The sequence below is a fragment of the Ambystoma mexicanum genome, chromosome 3p, assembly GCF_040938575.1.
Source record: "Ambystoma mexicanum isolate Mex_15411 chromosome 3p, UKY_AmexF1_1, whole genome shotgun sequence".
In the NCBI taxonomy this organism is placed as follows: Eukaryota; Metazoa; Chordata; class Amphibia; order Caudata; family Ambystomatidae; genus Ambystoma; species Ambystoma mexicanum.
The window spans coordinates 360,803,918-360,824,132 of NC_090925.1; the positions used below are offsets into that span (position 1 = coordinate 360,803,918).

The window sequence follows — 20,215 nt, forward strand, 5'->3', positions numbered from 1 at the left end:
GGGCTAAGGTAACGGCCATCTCATTCCAGCGCTATGTCTCTTGGCGAATCATAAGTAGGGCGGCCACTTGGGCCTCTCCCTCGGCTTTCTGCAAGCATTACTGTTTGGAAGCCAGCTCTAAATCTGATGTGGCTTTTGGACAGGCGGTTCTCATGAACCTATTTGCTTAAGGAGGGTCTCCTCTCCACCCTGGGCCTACAATCTGTTGTAATCGCCCAGGCAGTATGGAGGAAAGGGGACAGGACGTAAGAATAATTGTAAGTTCTCCAGCATGGGGTCTGGCATGGATTCACATGCTCATGAATATTCCCCGTCGTCAGGCTGGGAATCCTCGGTAAAGAAAAAACCAGTATCAGTTTCGTTTCTGATCTGTCTTTCGTAGTAATAACCAATCACTGGTCTCTGCGTCATACTGACCACAGCCAATGACTGCCCTCTACCTAAGCACCGCCTCTGGCAGCCATCTTCAGATTTTTACCGCACGTTCGTGTGTTGGGATCCTCGTGCTATTGCTCTCGAGCGTTAGTGCTATTTTTCGCGCTTTTTCACAAAAAACTTCGATTCTTTCGGTCAAGAGAGCCTCAAGCTCCACCGATCCTACATCCGATCAACGGGGACCCGTGTCGGATTCATCTGTGCCCCTCAAGGGTGAAGATTTCGTCGAGCTACACTTCGGAGGACTCCAGAAGCTTCTCAGGCCCGGTCTCGGAGATGGCCCAGGAGAAGGGAAGCTCGACGCCCGGAAAGCTGTTCAGGGTCTGCCCTGGATGCCAGCTGCAGAACGTCTTTAAGGAGGACGAACACTCTTTCTGCCTTTACTGCCTTCATGAGGACAAGACGCACGTGGAGAAGGCATGTCATCAACGTCTCGCCAACTGGCTGGAGGGTAAGAGCCCGTCTGGCGAGAAGAAGAAGAAATCCGAGCGGTCTTCTAAGACCTTTGAGGGCGCCCCGGCGACGGGGGCCCAACATAAGGCCAAGCACCGCGAGTCCGCTGGCACCGGGAGCGCCGAACGGTCCGGCTCTACGGGCGCCAGGCAGGGCGCACCCTCCCCGGCACCATCAACCACGAGCCAACGCTCTGGGTCGGGTAGGAGGAAGGCCGAGCACCCGGCGAAGCTCCTGGAGAGGCCCCGGTCGAGTTCTAAGGCAGAGGAGGAGCGTGGCAGTGCCCCCTCCCTCAAGGATAAGGCGGTGAGCGCACCTAAGGTGGTGAAGGCCTTGATCCATCCGACCAAGCCCTCTATCGAAACGGTCGCGGCGGCCCTGGCTCAGCCTGTGGTGGCTGCACCAGTGGTGGCGACCTCAGGGCCCAGAATCTCCCTGCCTCCTCGGAGGGAGTCTTCTTTTGTGCCCATCGATAGGACCCCCGTGAAACCCTCCGTGGGGAAGAAGGGGGGGGCAGGGCGTCGTCGTAGATTCGGCCTCAACCTCAGAAGAGGAGCTGATCGAGGTCTTAAGCCACGGCCTAGGCGTGGAAGAAGGCCAGCCCGTCGGAATGGACCCCGACGCAGGTGACGACGACATCGTCGAGGATACCGACGGGGCCCCTGCTCGCCCGTCGGACTCCCCTCTGCCAGCGCCGCAAGACAACTCGGCGGCCATTTTGTTGGCCATACAGTCCTTATGCTCCGAGATAAGGACGAGGCTACCGTTACCGACGGAGGAACCTCTCCCGTCGGGGGATCCAGAACCGGGACCTTCTGGTGTTCCCCCTACCAAGAAAAGAAGGATCCATCCACCACCTCCTTTTCAACCGTCGCGCCCCGTCCAGCCCTCCACCCCGTCCACCCGAGGGGATGATACGGGGACTGACACGGCAGCGACGGGTACGGACGACGAGGCATACGACGAGGATTTTCCGTCGTCGCCTCCCACCAGGGCTTCTCCGCCCGACGAGATCGGATCTTTCCACTCCATGATCTCCAGGGCTTCCGAGCTTTTCCAACTCTGCCCTGAGGAGAAGAAAAAGGAAGGCTTCCTTTATCAGCGGCGCGAGGCCAAGAGGAAGACGGTCCTCGCAGTGCCTCTGTTGGACGACATTTGGGATGAGGGCCTTTCCCTCCTCAAGAACCCTTCCACGACGCCAGCTAGAAGAGACCGGTACGAGAAGAAGTACCGGGTCCCGGACACGGCCCCCCTATGCCTCCGGGCGCAACCTACCCCGATTCCGTCGTCTCCGCGGCAGCCAGGAAGAAAGCGGGGGGGGCCTCCACATCGACTTCCCCGCCGGACGGCGAGGGAAAGAAATTGGATGCTATGGGACGTAGAGTCATCTCGTCGGCAGCGACGACGATTAAAGCGGCCAACGCCTTGGCTATCGTGGCCCGCTACGACAGGGAGCTCTGGTACAAGATAGCTCCCCTGCTGGATTTTCTGCTGGACGACAAGAGGGCGGAGGCCCTGGAGATCCTGCAGGAAGGTGAGGTGGCCTCGGACCACGCCATCACCGTGGCGACGGACATCGCCGACACTGGGTTCCGCCAGCTGGGCAACGGCGTTTGCCTTCGACGTCGTGGATGGCTCAAAGCTACGGACTTCCGGCAGGACGTCCAGACCAGAGTCCTGGACATGCCCTTCGACGGAAACAACCTGTTTGGGAAGACAGTGGACGATTCCCTTCAGGCCATCAAGGCGGATACTGAGACGGCCCGGGCCCTTGGAGTCCTGCAGCAACGACGGATGCCCTTTCGGAGCGGCGGAGGCAAGGGCGCCTCCAAAGGTTCCGGCGGTGGTTTCGCTTCCTACCGTCAAGCGGCCCGCTCGTCGTCGCAAGAGGCCTACAGAGGACGAGGCAAGTCTAGCGGACCCCGCCGTCGTCGCCAAGGAGGTCAAGGCGGCAAGGCCGCGTCCAAGCAGGATTGAACCGGCCGTGGGGTCGGGCCCCCACCGAAGCACCCCGGTGGGAGGCCGGCTGGCGGGCTTCGTCAGCGTGTGGGAGTCCATCTCCACCGACCGTTGGGTGCTGGACGCCCTGGCCCGGGGCCACGCGCTCGAGTTTCAAAGAAGGTGCCCGCGCGTCCCCCCCGTGGCCAGGAAAGAACTTCACGTCCCTCAACTTCTCCTGGAGGTAAAGGCGATGCTCAGAAAGGGCGCCATCGAACTCGTCCCAAAGAGGCTTCGGGGCTCCGGAGTCTACTCGAGATACTTCCTCGTGAAGAAGAAGACTGGAGGATGGCGCCCCATCCTAGACCTGCGGCGTCTGAACAAGTTCATCAAGGCGCAGAAGTTCCGGATGGTCACCCTCCAGCACGTCCTGGGTCAGCTGGAGGAAGGAGACTTCCTATCGTCGTTGGATTTGGAGGATGCCTACTTCCACATTCCCATCCTAAAGGGGCACCGAAAATTCCTCAGGTTCGTGGTCCAAGGGCGTCATTACCAGTTCAAAGCCCTTCCCTTCGGACTACGGTCGGCACCCAGGGTATTCACCAAGTGCCTCGCACCGGTGGCGGCGCAGCTGCGCCGCGAGGGGATTCACGTCTACCCCTACCTGGACGACTGGCTCATCCGCGCCAAGACGAGGGAGCTCGCCGTGGTCCACACGGCAAGGACCGTCCAACTCCTCACGGACCTGGGATTCGCCGTGAACTACGCCAAATCCCACCTGGTGCCCGCGCAAGTCGCACTGTTTCTGGGAGCGAGGCTCGACACAGTGTCCCTTCTGGCCTCCCCGTCGGAGGAGAGGACCAGGACCATCTTGGGCAAGGTGCAACGGATGTTGGTGGCCGACGCGGCCAAAGTGAGGTCCATCAAGTCCCTCCTCGGGATGATGTCTTCCTGCATCTACCTCATTCCCATGTGCAGGCTCCGGATGCGCCCGTTGCAAGAATTCCTGGATGCGCGCTGGATCCAGACGACGGGCAGCTTCGAGGAAAGGATCAAGCTCGACGAGAGCTTCCGACGAGCGATACGGTGGTGGGGCACCCGCGCGCATCTGACGGCGGGCATGGACTTCCAGACCCCAGCCCACCAGGAGACTGTGACCACGGATGCCTCCCTGGAAGGGTGGGGAGCGCACACCGAAAATCTGCACGCAAGGGGACTCTGGCTCCCGACGGAGAAGTCCCTGCATATCAACGTCCTGGAGCTCCGTGCAGTGTTTTGGGCCCTCAGGTCCTTCCTTCCGTCCCTCAAGGGCAAGGTGGTGAGGATCTTCACCGACAACACCACCACCATGTTTTACATCAGGAAACAGGGCGGAACCAGGTCCCCAGCGCTGTCCAAGGAGGCGCAGGACCTGTGGCATTGGGCCGTCGCCCAAGGGATTTTTCTGGTGCCGTTTCATCTGGCAGGGATAAAAAACACCATCGCCGACTCACTCAGCAGGGAGCTGCGCTCGTGCCACGAGTGGGAACTACGGCAGGATCTGGTGGATCGCCTCTTCCGACGGTGGGGCACACCCCAGATCGACCTGTTCGCGACGGCGACGAACACCAAGTGCCGGAGGTTCGCCAGCAGGTTTCCCCAGATGAGGAGCATGGGCGATGCTTTCTCGTTCCCCTGGGAGGGCCTGTTCCTCTACGCGTTCCCTCCCTTGCCTCTGCTAATCCGGCTCGTCAACCAGCTCAAGAGGTCACTGTGCAGGATGATCCTCGTCGCACCTGCGTGGCCGAGGCAGATATGGTTCCCGGACTTGCTGGACTTGTCCGCGTCCCCGCCGATCAAGCTGCCGGCGGACGCGGATCTACTCTCCAGGGAAGGAGGCGCCATCCTCCACCACGACCCGAAGTCGCTGAACTTGCAGGCCTGGCTCCTGCAGCGCTAGAGTTTGGAGGATACGACATACCGGCCGATTGCAGAGAGGTTCTTGCAAAGGCCAGGGCGTCCTCGACTCTTAAATGCTACGGACACAAATGGAAGAGGTTCTCTGTCTGGTGCCACGCACAGAAGATTAACCCTCTACGGATTACGGCTCCCCAAGTACTGCCGTACCTGCTGACGCTGGCCAAAGCTGGTCTGGCACACGCGTCCATCAAGATTCATCTTGCTGCGATCTCCCGATACACCAGAACCACGGGGCGGACGTCCTTGTGGTCTCATCGTCTGGTGAAGGAGTTCATGAAGGGACTGTTCAGATCGTTCCCGCCGGTGAAGGCTCCGGCCCCGGCGTGGGAGCTCAACGTGGTGCTGACCAAGCTCATGGGACCTCCGTTCGAGCCTCTGCACTCGGCCCCGTTGAAGTTTCTATCGTGGAAAACAGCTTTTCTTGTGGCCATCACCTCCGCACGACGAGTGGGAGAGATCCAGGCCCTTTCCTGCAAGGCCCCGTACTTGACTTTCCACGACACGAGGGTAGTGCTCAGGACGCACCCCTCCTTCATGCCCAAGGTACCGTCGGACTTCCATCTCAACGAACCCTTGGTGTTACCTGTGTTCTTCCCGTCGCCTTCGTCGCCGGCTGAGAGGACTTTGCACTCGCTGGATGTAGCTATAGCGCTGAAGTTCTACGTGGACCGCACGAAGGGTTTTCGGAAGACGTCACAACTCTTTGTGAACTTTGGACCTGTCAATCAGGGGAAGGCTCTCTCGAAGGCTTCCATCTCCAGATGGCTCTCCGGCTGTATCATGTGCTGTCACCGGTTGGTAAACCGACCGCTGCCTGGCCGTCCGAGAGCCCATTCCACCAGAGCGATCGCAGCTACCACGGCGTTCCTATCTGGTGTGCCCCTGCTGGACATATGCAGGGCTGCTACGTGGAGGTCGACGCACACCTTCACGAAATTCTACTGCGTCGACCGGGATTCCAGGGAGGAGTCCAGGGTCGGCCAAGCAGTGCTGCGCAACCTGTTCGCCTGAGGTGAGCCTGGTGAGGAGGTAAGATGCTTAATGTTGAGTTGATGTGATGCTTAATGTTGAGCCTTTGCCACCTCCCGTGGTTGTGCATGTGTGTACTGCTATGTATTCTTTATTCATGAGCATGTGAATCCATGCCAGACCCCATGCTGGAGAAGGAACAAGTTACTTACCTGTAACTGTTGTTCTCCAGCATGGGTCTGGCATGGATTCACATGCGAACCCTCCCGCCTACCCCTCTGCGGCTCTTCACTTGGTCATACTGCCACTTCACGTGCTTCCAAATCTGAAGATGGCTGCCAGAGGCGGTGCTTAGGTAGAGGGCAGTCATTGGCTGTGGTCAGTATGACGCAGAGACCAGTGATTGGTTATTACTACGAAAGACAGATCAGAAACGAAACTGATACTGGTTTTTTCTTTACCGAGGATTCCCAGCCTGACGACGGGGAATATTCATGAGCATGTGAATCCATGCCAGACCCATGCTGGAGAACAACAGTTACAGGTAAGTAACTTGTTCCTTACTCACCGTAGTGACTGACATACTCTTAGTCCATAGCCCCCTTTCCCCCATAAATCCCACCAACCTCCCCCCTAATAATACTGGTGTCATTAGGAAATGTTAAATCTATTGTCGGCGCGTCAATGGGGACTGAGGGGTGTAGCTGGAGGGCTGAGTCAGAGCAGCACATGCTCCATGGGCCGCACCCCTTCGCGCCTCTAAATTTAAAGGAGAAGGTTTTTTCTGGTGAAAAAAGTTCAGTGTTCCGTCCCTTGGAAGGGGCGCCCATACAGTATGGAGGAAAGGGGACTATGGACGAAGAGTACGTTAGTCACTAGAGTGAGTAACTTATAATTTCAGGCACCAGTGATGTGGACTGGGACCAGTAGGTCCCAGCCCCTCCTCTGGCCACACACACACCATTCTAAGCCACAGCTTTTCACACGAAAGTGCATTCAATAGAAGACCGTTCCTGACCAGAGAAGGCAGGAATAAGGCCAAAGAACAAGCGAAAAACCCTGTGGCATGCCCATTTTAGGGTGCTAACCACCTTTATTCTACATTTTACTTGTGCACTTTTGCATTCATCACAAATGGTTCAAAAATGGTAAAAATCACTGCTGCCACCACCTCGTCTTAGGCGCATTGTAAAAGTAACCGAAAAGTCATTGGTTAAAAAGCTGCAAAGTATTCAACTGCACTTCACTGTAAGGATATGTGTCCAATTGTAACAATACAAAGAAATTCAGAGACATACGCTCATTACTTATAATCGTAGGGACTAATCAGTTTCCCCATAAGAATGAGCAAACCGGCAAAGGAAGTAAGCAGACGGCTTTACCTCCAAAATGTCAGAACATGGTCTAAAACAAGCAAAATGAAAAGGTGTCCCATAGAAGTCTATGGGAGGAAAGCAGCAAAAAGAAAATCTTTCCTAACCAAGCACATCTGTAAAACCTTTCTCTGCTGTTATTTCAGATCAAGCTTTGTATCTTTTTAGATCTTTTGGACAGTGTTGGGAAAGATTTTTCATTTTGCTCCATTCCCTCTATAGATTCCTCTTGTACCCTCATTCTCTGTGCTTGTTTTTAACCGGATCCTGCTCTTTTGGAGGCTAGTAAAGCCTTGTTGTACTTCACTTGCCTGTTTTGCTCATTCTTATGGGGAATCAGACTAGTCCCCAAGACTCGATACTGAGAGACTGTCTCTTTATGAATGCTTGTATTTTTAGTTTGAGCGATTAGGTGGTGCTTTAGCAACACCTATATGCCAAATTGATTGCATTAGAGTACAGATGGGGAGACATGGCATAAGAGGAGGGACACGAAGGTTGTAGGTGTTTGGCTATTTGCCCAGCTATTGACTACCCATTGCCTTGCTAATTCCTCTCACCATTCCCACCCAGTTCCTGCCCCTCCCAAAACACCATCTCATGGAAACTCTGAGGTCAGTTTACTCGAGCCTTACCAGCAAACTTTGCACGCAATGTGCTTGCCAGCGTTTTTCATAGCAGTCTTTTGAGGGTGAATTGGTGTTGTCCATGCACTACTGGTGTAATAAAAATGTCTTTATCAGGTCTGGCTTCATCCACTCTTTTTAAAAGTACTATGCTAAGTCCTGTTAAAAAAGAGCATTGGCAAAGCCAAGAGTTTTAGGCATTTTCCAGGCACTATTAGATGCCCATGTATTTGCACCATTGTGCACCTGCTACCATTTATAGCCAGTTAATACCACTATGCCAGTTGCCCGGCAAGTGATATTCCTATGCCTACACAAAAGCCCAAACTGTTGGCATGATTGTTATAATTGGACACATCAATTTAAAGTGAAGTGTAGTTAGGGTACTTCGTATCCATATACATTTTTATATAATGGATTTTTGAGTACTTTGACAATGTACCCAAGATAAGTTGGTGGCAGCTGTGTGATTTTTACCATTTTGTGATAATTTACTTTATGCACTTCTACGTTTTTTGCAGGTGACCAAGGTGGCCATGCCACAAGATTCTTTTGTTTTATGGCCATGTTATTTTCCGCCTTGCTGCCGTTGTCACTCTGAGCAGAGCCTTAGAATTTTCCATATCTTCAGCTAGACCCAAGTCGCCTGCACCTGCATTTTCAACTGTCTCCAAGGTAGTTTGTGCTGAGGCTGCTCCTGTATTCGCCGCTGTATTATTGCACCCGTCTCTGCCTGACCATGGTGATTTTTGTTAGATCTTTTATTAGTGTCCTCGGGGGATTTCTGTGTCCATCTCTTCTGCAGATGTCATACTTTCTTTGGGTCTTCAACTGGAAGCTATCCGGAGCAGATTCCTGTGCACTGCTACCGACCAAAACTAAATCCCAAGAAACAAAAGTATCCTTTTGTCTAGATGACCCTTGTGGTGGGAACAAGAACCGAACAAAGAGCCTAGAACAAAGTCTTACACAAGTGGAATCTGCAATATCCCAAGCCAGGGGAATAAGTCTATTTACTTGTTGCTTTCTCCCCGTCTCTCTGATAGAGTGCCCTGAGAGTAATGTCCTACCTCTCTGATCTGACCTTTGGTGGTGGAACCTGGGTGAAGGATCATTCCCGAGGCATATCCAAGTGTTTTGGATTGAGTATAGGACCCTATCTGAACTTTACTGAAACGTTACCTAACCTTTGAACACTTTTGAAGTACCACTATTGACCCCACTGCAGTCTTTTGAAAACGTACCTGAACTGGTGACATTTGGACACAAGGCACCATATCATCCTAGGGGTGGACTTAATAGGATTGAGGGATTTTGTCCGTTGGCTTTTTAAAGAATTCTGTATATTTTCGTACAATTGACTGCTCACCTGTATTCGTTTGGTAATTCATATGCAATTTCTATTCTCCTACTTTGCAATGTTTATATATGTTTATAAGGTTGTGTGACAATACTTACCTGTGATTTCTATAGTGTGTAACTGAAGGCCTAATAAATATTTGATATGCTTTGTCTTACTGGAATTATTGTTGGTTTGTATGGACTCATTGTAGCCATAGACGACTTGACTGCTCGGCTCCCTTACCTTGACTAGGTTTTGGCTAACTTCTTTCCATGTTTACCACAAAAAAGTAGCCTCCCAAAATCCTACCATCAAGGCTGATTGGTAAATCCATCGCAACAAACATGAAGAGGGATGAAGTAATTGGTCCATTTGCTTCCTCCTATGGAAGAAATCTGAAGGCACAAGATTATAATTGTAGTAAGACTACAGTGTATAAGCACAGATCGTATGCATGTCCATTATCAAAAGTATAGTGCTAAACCCACGAGTGTGACTTGATGTGTTCCTTAGATCTAAAATATGCAGAATGCCACCCTCCCCCAACCCCCATACACAGGATATTGCTTCTACCTGAGCTCTTTTGTTGAAGACAATTTTCAGTTTTGCAGATCTGCCTTCTGTCCAAGATCAGGGTCTCAAGTTTTCATCAACTTTTTTGCTCCAATGTGCACCAGTCCAACATAGCATACATTAGGGGGCAGAATGAATTTCAAGTTACTAGCCAACCGTGAAGTCAACCCTGCTGTACGTCTACTCCTACTGGAAGAACTGGTCATACAAGCATCCTGTCAGCATAAAGATAATCATTCATGCAATATGCCTTTAACGTTTAGGGTAGCTGGATTTGATGATGAAATTTCAAAAATGGACGTTCCATTCCAATAACCTAGCTAAGGGCACAGTGTGACTCTGGCTACAACTTTCTATAATTGGAGTAGAGTCCAATCACTCTGTTCCATGTCCCTTAACTCTGTGGACAGAGTTCTACCATTGTCAACAGGTCTATTGGACTGCAGGTTCTGATGTCTGAATGAATCTTGATGATTTTATTATGCAGATTAGGAAAGGGACACCTAAAAGAGCTTCAATTCAAGTGGTTGCAAGTGGCATGAAAATGGAAATATATTGTGTAAAGACAGAACAGGTGAACAGCGCTCTCCTAGTTTGCACTACAGAATGTGTATCCTACTCCAGAAATTACTGTGGTTACTGATGCCTCACTGGTTTGGGATGGGGTGGTTGGGGGCGGGGGGCTTTAAGGAGTGCCAGCCATACTACTAACTCATGTAGCCAGACCAGCTATGTTGCATTATCCTGCTGCCGTTGAGTGTGAAAGTGGAGTGGGGTGGTACCTACATGTATACTCTTTATTAGCAAATTAACCTAAGCTTTCCCCTTGCCTGCCGTGTACTGAGGCTGCTGTCCACAACATGCAGCACTTTACAAAGAGTTCTAAAATAGAGGTTTGCTGCTTCCAATTTGTTAGTTTCTTCTGTGGATCTGTTTTTTAAATGTACTTCAGTAATTCTCTGCAGCTGCAGCCTCTGATTACTGCACAGTCTTCCAATGTGTCTACTCCTCCTTGGCTGATTTGTACCATTTCAGAGGCTGCATGATTCAGTTTCCTATGCAAAATGTTATACTTGTGTGTATTAGTGTTTTTGTTTTTCTTTCTGCTTTTCATAACATTTATCTGTCTGAATAATTTCCATTCAGGTTTCACAGGCCGGTTTGACGGTGAAACGAGCAGTTCCTCGAGCAGCTGCTCTTTAACCCTCTCTGGTTCAAGCAAGATGGAACCCAGCAGAAATTCAGAACAACGCTTGGAGAGCATAAGGAAATTTGTTCCAGGTGCGTTTCTGAGTTTGGAAAAACCAAACACACTCTTTGCATCCCCTCAAGTAAAATGTTTAGTATTTACCATAAGAACATGTTTGTTCAGTTTTTGCATTGTTAGCCTGAGAAGAGGACAACATTGGACAGCATTTCATTGCATGGGCGCATGCTTAGCGGAATTATCCTATGAGGGGATGCCATAACTTCTGCAACCCAAGGGTTGCTGTCCAAAGCTGCAACATTGAACTGAAGCAAACGAGACGCATGTCTACTCACCTGTCTCCCGCTCTTCCCTAAACCGGTTAGGTTTAGATTTTAACACCCCTCTCCCCAGCCCCTCTTCCAAACTTCCTTGAGCTTTACAAGCCTTGAGCCAAGCTACAGTCTTTGTGGCTTACATGTTAAGTAGGACCAAATTCTTAAATTTCAATTTCTGCTTTTTTCCCTTTTTGTCTTTTCTTAGTTCATATTTTCTTCAATGAGTACCTTCCAAAGTGAGGCTGCCCTATGGCATAACTGAAAAGGCTCAAGGATTAAGAAGGAAATTAATTGAGTAGCTTTCCCTTTACTTGACATAAATTCAACTCTGTTTTACTTAATGCTTAGCTTGTTCATATTTAGAGCTGACAAATATGTACGTCTGGAGATTTGGAGGACATCTGTTCCATAAGTCCCCCTGCACTTAGGAAGGAGAAGTCCATCACAGTATTCCGCAAGGCACTGAAAATGCAACTTTCACTAGCCCTGCCACCCCCTCCTCCTGCAACTGCCTGAACCCTGCACCGCCTCCATGCACCATTGCATGATATGACTGCCTTACCACTGTGTCACAATATGATATGTTTGCCACACCCTCGATGCAATTTTCGCCAAGGTAAAACTCATCACCAAAGCACCACCGATACAAATACTGTGGAGCGACCATCTCATCTTCCCATTCGTGATCACTCTACCTACTCAAGTCTGCATACAACCTCCTAAACTCACAACCACCACAAAAAGAAACGGGAAACGCATCAAAGAAAGCAACCTATTCTAACAACTGGAATTAATCAAACCCTCAACTACAGAATTAGAGCTAGCTGACACAGATGGGAAAGCAGAGCTACTACACAAATGGATTACAGATACAATTGGCAAGAACGCCCCAGAAAAAACATTCACCCCATCAAAAAAGAGCAATGGCAAAACGGTTCACCCCACTATTAACCGCTATGAAAAAGGAAAACTAAAAGATGGAGCTGGAATGGAGGAAAGAATACAACCCAGTCAAAAAAAACAGTTCCAGAAACATCAGTGCATACAAGAAGGAAATTCAAAAGGCGAAGAGAAGGCATTATGATGACAGAATCACTAATGCCACCAACACACACAAAAATGTTTATCATTAAAGAGATGAGAAACCCACCAGGCTTTGACAACACCCCAAACTCCTCGGATAAACTATGCAACGACCTGGCAGACCAAGAAAAAAAAAATCCATGCCATCCGACAAACCATACAAAACAGGCCAACCAACCACAACATACAACCAAACTAACCTAACACAGAACCACAGCACAAACCCAAACTTTACTGAAAAATCAGCAGAGGCATTCGCCTTGCTGGTAAAACACAGCAAGGAAGCAGGATCGCCTATGGATCCTTGTCCCCCGGACATCTGCAAATCAATCCTCGTGCAAGGATCGCCAGCAGAATTACAGAAACCTTCTGAATCTATCACTAGCAACAGGAACTGTAGTGAGGACCTTCAAATCAGCATATAATCAAACCACTTCTGAAAAACACAAGTGGGGACGTAGAAGACCTTCAACCACAAGCCGATTTCAAACATCGCCTACCCGGCAAAACTCCTGGAACCCTACGTATATAAACTAACCCAAGAACACGTAGAAAAACACCACCTGCTAGACCAACCTCAAGTCGGGCTCAGACCTGCAAGAGGAACGGAAACCGCACTACTATCCATCTGGGAAGACCTAAAAATTAACACAGACTCAAACACAACCTCGGCCCTTATTCTGCTAGACCTCTCCGCAGCCTTCGACAAAGTTAGCCATGACACCCTAACCAAAAGACTGGAAGACATAGGCACAACAGACACAGGACTACTCTGGACTAAATCTTTCCTAGCAGACAGAATAGAAACCGTATGGATTAAACCCTTCAAATCCACTCCATGAGTTAACGACTGGAGTAACGCAAGGATCCTCACTGTCACCACTGTACTTCAACAGATCACCTAAAATTCAAGAAATAACTAAAAACCTGGCACTTCAACACCACAGACCCAAACTGGAAACCGAAACAACAGAAAGGAAAAAGGATGACTAAACTTAAGAGGACACTGACAAATCCCACAACAGACAAAAACTCCCACAACACCTAGACAGGTGACGCCAACGAAAATAGAACACAAGCGACACCCATAAAGACAAAATCAACAACCCCAGCCAATCCCGCCCAACTTCCTCACTCGCCACAATGTTATAGAATTGTCAAATATTAGCAATCACCACACTGAGTTGTGGACATTAGCAGGTACACTGGCCATATGAGTGGGAAAGGGAGGCAGGTAAGGTTAAGAAGGAAGTTGATGGAAGGGGAGGTCTGATGTGAAAGGGACTGTGAATACCTTACAAGCCCAGATCAGGACAGAGGCGCAGAAATGCTCCCACACCCCATCTGGGGAGATCACACAAACCCAGCACCTCAATCCAAAATAGAAATACCAACTAATCAATTCCACTAACAGTTGCCCCTTTGCATACACCTCTCAAACTCCAAACCAAACACAAACACAAACCAACAGCACAAGAAACTTCACTACATTGCAACAACAACAAAACACACAGATTCCCACAACAGTACACGACGACTACCGGCCGAAAACACCCCAGGCCCAGCCGACGGAACCACTGGGCTGAGGCCACCAACAGCACATCACGGCTTTCTTGCACTTTTTCCGGCTTCCCCTCACTAACTCACCCTCCCCTCCTCTTTCAGAGACGCTAGAACGCCAGGGGACCACTCCGGTGGTGATAGTGCGCGGTACAAATATCCATTAACATTACTGTATCACAATATGATTGCCTAACTGTTGTATATGATTGCCTCACCACTGCATGTAAACTGTTGTACACCTAAGAAGTATTCTGTAACAGCGCCACGATGCCCCAGGGCCGATGAGCGCTTTATAAATTCAAATAAATAAAAATAAATAAGTCAGGTACAGTAATAGGTATTGAAAGTTAAGTCTGTATGTTGGTGCTAGTGCTTAAACCATGGCTTACAGAGAAGACCAGAAACTAAAGAACCATGCAAATACCATCCATGAACGTATGGGACAGCTAATGCAATTAAAAAATGTGTATATGTTCAGTAATTTGAGATGAAACTCGCACTTTTGCATATAGCAGATGTCCTAATGTGGAAAGATGAGGCATGTATTGTGTTTTGTATTGTGTTCTGGGAAAGGTGCTCAGTCCCTTCTTTGCCTACTCTAGGAAGGAGGGGTTCTCTTAGGGTGTTAGTTGTGGGTTATCTTCTGGCACCAAAGGATGGTTTTGTGATACTGCACCGAGATGTGCATTCCCGTTTGTATGGGCCTCCTCAGTATGGCAATCAGATTTACATTTAGAGTACATATCCAACTTCATTGCATGGGATCACTTGTAGTAGAGTTGCAATTGTAAGCATAAAATGACGAGGCTTTAACATTATATTTCTTCTGGCTCTTGGATGGTGATCATTGTGCAATCATGTTACTATCTGCCCACCAGGAAGCTAGCAGTACTTGTGTTCACTTAATCCTCACTATATTTGGTCATGTGTTCCTTCCCCCTTAAGCAATCATACCAGGCTGTCTACACACCCAGGCATCCATGGTAAAGGGAAGTAGAACAGTACAGTCCCTTAGACAGACCTGAGGCAGTCCAGTTCGATAGTTTCACTCACACCAGTCCCCAGGATAGGAGATACGGGTGACGTATCCATGAGGAAAAGTATTGATTTGGTTTTGAATGAGTTGGCCTGGCATGAACGTGAGTCCTACAGCCACAGTAGACCAGAACATGCCTTCAAGAATGAGGTGGGGGTTGCCAAAAGAACATTCTAATTTACGGAAGAATACGTTGTTCCAGTAAGGAGCCTGTAAAGCAGAGCCTTTTGAACATTGGTGATGTAGTTGGGAGCCAGATGGTCAAATTCAGCAGTTAGAGCCCGACTCTGGGGTACTGCCCCCAAAAGCTCAGTTGAAGTCAGACTGACCACTTAAAGGGCAGGTGAAGAAATGGCAACTCAGCGACTGGAGAATCGAACAATCGTGACCGGAGTCACAGGTTGCAGTTTGGAAAAAGTGCAGTAGGAAAAGACACTGGTGTGGGGGGTGGGGGCTGGGATGCTACTATATCTGGGTCCCACTCCAGTTATGGTTACTCATGTTGCCCTCCATATGTTCTGGACTTAAACACCCATGATACTTATCCAGTGTAGTCAATTGTGAAGTCTCACAAGAGTTGTTGCCCATAACATCTGGAGGGCCACATAATGAGTAACCATGCATTACACTAATGAATTGTGAAGTTACTGTCCAGGAGGCAACATCCATGCTAAGATTAACGTGATGCGGTACTCGAGTTAAAGCAGCAGAGGTGAGTCCCACGACTTGGAATCATAAAAATGCCTCTTGATTAAAAGGATATAGCCATCTCTGCTGAATCTGAGGAAATGTGAACCAGACAGTTCTTGCTGATAAGCGGAGAAACAGGACTTCACAGACTGTTAGTCACCAAAACATGATGGTACAGAAATTCCGTTGTCAACCTCTGGTCAGTCTTCCCTGGAAACGTCACAGTCAAATCCTAGAAGTTGACCAGTTTCCTGGTGCAAGTGTTAGCTTCTATGTCAAACCAGAGGATAAAGGGAAACCTTAATCACCAGTCATGCAGAAAAATGCATTATTTGAACATTTGGTAGGAAGCACTCGCCACTACTTGTACATTTTCATGCATTCCCCTGGCAAACTCCAGATTCCAGAGTAATTTGAAACCTATAACTCCTGAAATGTCTCCCAGGTAACCCCACATATTTTTCCGTGAGCACACCCCATAAAAAAGCATAAATGGGCATTTCTGGTCTCCATCCAATCACACACCAGGGCAACGAAATACAGCTGCTGTTAGGTAGAATTCTCAAAAATGTGCTAACTCCCTATACCTTAGAGACCCCCAGCAACTTTGTTGGATTTTGAGGACTTGATTTTTTTCAACCTGGAAAGAGTGTGAGCCTTTTTCCCCACTCTCCTATTTTTGTGTGAATTTTACTTGTGTGTCTTTTTGGTTAGGGAGTAACAAACGCCATAAGCATAATCCTTTTCAGTTGTGTTACACAGCACCTTCAGTGCAGTGACACAGGGAAGTCTTCGGTTTCCCAAGGTTTAAATACGTTCTCTGGGATCAACTACTGTTTCCCAGAGCGGTAGAGTGAAATTGACTCTACTTGGCATTGTACTTGCTAGACCCAGCACACCCCACCTTACAATAGAGTGCTGGAGGGGTTACTTGGTATCCTGTGTCTAGATGCTCATGTAACATCTTTTGTTACCCTTTCCTCAATTGACTGGCTGGTGGCAGTGGTTTCGTTTTGAACTACCAAGGTTTGCATTTACCTCGACTGTTTGCGGACCCGGTGACGTTAACCGCGGGGGCCATCTTTTTAAAAATGGCATCCAGCCATCCTTGTTAAAGTGGAGCCCGGTCTTCTTTTTTTGTGGAAAGGTCCTTCTAGAGTTTTTCTGTGTCTCAAACCATGTTGGGTCTTTGTTCATTCACCTTTGGTGGGCTTTAGGAGTGAAACCAGCATCTGGCTCTAGAGTGTCTAGGGTAGGCAGGAAGTGAGGGAGGTGCCCGAAACTCCCTGTGTTAATTCTCCTAGGAGACCCAAATGCACTCTGTGGTGATTGGCTGGCTGTCTTCTCCCTTTTAGTTGGTGCGACCAATCAATTCCCAAGTAAGCCACCTGGACACCCATCTCGGAGCTGGTTGAATTTCCTCAGTTGCTGCAGGAAACCGTAGAGCCAGGGAGAGGGACACCAGATTGTGTGTTGCTTGTAAGCTGGCCTAAACCTTTTGGAAGATCCTCCGGACTCCCATAAAGCAGGACTGACCAAGCCTGACCCCCTTCAGTTGAGCGCGGGACCTCAGATGTGAGTAAAGTCCACCTTGACAGCCAGGAACCGAGCTTATTGAGATTAGCTGTACTGCAAGGAGCTGAAACTCAAAATAGCCACTGATAGTAAAGTTTGCCAGTTGTCAGCTTTGATGGTGCCAATACAGTGCAGGAGTCCCCCGACGTCCTCACTCTTGTGCCCTGGACTGAGGCCCAGGAAGTTATCAGCTGCATCTTTTTCTTCTTTACTAAGGTACTGTAAAACTAGTCTAAGAGAACGTACCTCTTACTGTGAAAGTGCTTGTAACTTCTGAAACTCACAAGTGTAATCAGCTTGTGGCCTTATATTTTGCTCTTCTTTTTTATCAAAGACTCCTAAGAACTTGTGCAAAGACTTTTCCATTTACTTACCTGAAGTGCTGCATAATATACAAAGACTTTTTCCCATTGACTTTGGTTTAGCCTATTGAATTGAATGACTCTTCTCTTACTATCTAGTACTTGCCCTGCTTAAGAATATTTGTATTTCTTCTGTTCTAATAGCCTTTGCCTTTTACAAACTATTGAGAGTATTCTGTATACTAACAGTAAGGTATTAATGTCCCCAGCACTCTTGTTACTGAAGTCACCTGTGGGTGTAGGTTGTGTCTGTGGGCCATCCCAAAAGGGCCTTGTCTGATCCAGAAACTCAGTGTACAGTATGGAAGTATATTTGTGTGTTACTATTCTATTGCTCCCTTCTGAAGAAGGCTTTATAACTGACTGATAAATGAATAATTGTTTATGCAAGAAACCTTGAGTGTAAGAGTTATTTGAATACCTGTAACTGTGAATCTTTGTGTAACTCCACTATAGCTCGCATTTGCCCTCTTGAGATAAGCCTGGCTGCTCAACACGCTACCAAAACGGTGTAGTACAAGCTTGTACAAAAGGTTGGGTTGCCTATACCTGTAGTCATAGTTGTTTGTAGTGTTCCCAGAGGGTACTGCATACAAACTTTGCCTAACAGCTGCCTAGTTACTGAATTTCACAATCTGGGGCTCCATTTTAGAAGCCTTCAGGAACAGTCTTCCTGCAAGCCAAAGTTGCTACAACTTGTGCATCCACTATATTAGAGTACATGGTCGCCAACCAGAACCCGTACCAATGTCTCAGCGAGGATGTTGTCCCAGGGAGATGAAGGGGAAGTTTGGCGACAGCCCCATACCTTTGTGATTAAATGGATCTACAAAGGGCCACGGAAACTACTCTCATCCCCGGTGTCATCTGGATGGGACTTGTGGTGAGGGAGAGTCAGGGCACCATAAAAGATTAGCAAAAGAGAAAGGCATTCCTAAAGTGAGCAAAAGAAGACTTTGTCCCTTTATAAGCACTCTTTGGCCTTAATACACAGAACATCAGTAACTAGTCATTGAACTCGGGCACATCCAATGCAGCACACACAACCTGACTTTGTAGAAACTGTCAAACGCCTACTGCCATATCCATCTGGTAGCATCACACAGTAGCTACCTCTGCTGAAGACTCTGCAGCTTACCTACTCGCAGTAAGATGTTTGACTTTTAACTGGTAGTTGTGGGCATCATCATACGATCTGCATTGCAAAATGGACAAATGTCACTTGTATAGCTGTCTTATGAAACAAAAAGCCCCTACCAAGTAAATGCTTACTGTTGATTCCAGCACAACTCATTTGACTGATGGTGATTCTTTGTCAAACATCTGCATGAATGGACTAACCAAAAGAGACTGCAAGAACAAACAAAAAATACTTTGTTTTTTAAAATAAATGTTCGGCCATGAATGTAATAAATCTAGGCAATGAATCACCAAAACGACCTCCTATAAACTTTCAAATGTATGGTTTCAAACAAAAACCTGCTCTGTTCTTGATCCTGTCCTGACTTTCTGAAGGGAAGTAACACCTTCAGCTTCACCACGTCTTTTGCTCATTTGGTATGGGAAAATTGACTAGTCCTTCGGACTATCAGTACTGGCGAACTTTGTTTCCCTTTTGAATTCTTGTATTTTTATTTTGCACACAGTACCTTATGGTGTAGTGCAATGGAGATACTTTTGTATCATCCTAGCTTTTTACACATGGGATTTTTGGTTGCTTTAATGTGCCTGAAAACAAGCTGGTGGCAGTTACATGTTTTCATTATTTTTATTTTGCACATTCACATTTAACGCCTATGGCTGCTAAATGTGGCTAGTGCCCTTTCGCTTGTTCTTTAGCCAGTATTGTAGTATGGCCTTCTTCCTTTTTTTTACGGTCAGGAAAGTCCTTATAAGGTTATGCACTTGGCTGGGGAAAGCTGCCGCTTTTGCGGACTAGTGATGTTTTTATGTGGCCTGGGACTGGCTAGTACCAGTCAATATCACTGGTGCCAGAAACTCTGCTACTTGTGTGAAACCAGTAGTTGTCCCTGATTCTAAAACTACTGGCTGTTTGGTGCAGATCCTTACCATTGGTGGGCTTGGACTTGCTTCAGATCTAAGTTGCAGCCAAGAATCATTTGATGAAGAGCAGCCTGTTGAAGACCCGAAGACGACTTCTGCAGTGGGCCAGCAACCTCTCCAGTGACAGGCCCTGGGAAGCCCTGCTCCTCTGCCTGATCTCCAAAGATCCTTCTCAGTGCTTCAGCCCTTGGACTAGTGGGACCAACTAGTCTTGATGCCTTCCAGAAGATCCAGCCCCTCTGAGTTTTCAGGAGTGTCCCTGGACTGCCTGGCAGATTACCCAGCTTTCTCGTGGGCCACCCCGCCAAAACCATCGCCGTTCCGAGTTCAAGCCCGGGAATTTTGGTGGTCACCAGCTTCAAGGGCACCTGTCTTGGAGCATCTTATGTGACCACGACTGGAAGGATGCCTGTCGCCTGCAAATGGTGATAAGTCCATGAAAACTCTTCTTCCTCTGAAGTGCCCTGAAGTGGTCTGCCTCTTTGGAATCTGCATTTCATCATCAACAGGGATTGAATTTTGCAGTTGCCCCCACCTGAAGGAATCCTTGAACCTGCAACCCCTGGGTACCTCTCTGGAACAAAGGTCAGAAGGCCGCGCTCCTAGCGATTCATCTGCCCGTCCCCTTATGGAACCCATCATGATCCCTA

At 48.6% G+C, this 20,215-nt stretch overlaps 1 protein-coding gene across 1 annotated transcript in view; it reads left to right on the forward strand.

Moving 5' to 3' along the window:
- Window positions 1–20,215, forward strand: part of ASXL1 (ASXL transcriptional regulator 1) — an 858,527-nt gene that overhangs the window by 358,937 nt on the left and 479,375 nt on the right. The window contains exon 5 of the mRNA XM_069651016.1: window positions 10,815–10,949. Coding sequence (XP_069507117.1) covers window positions 10,815–10,949 — 135 coding nt within the window. The remainder of the gene's footprint in view (window positions 1–10,814; window positions 10,950–20,215) is intronic.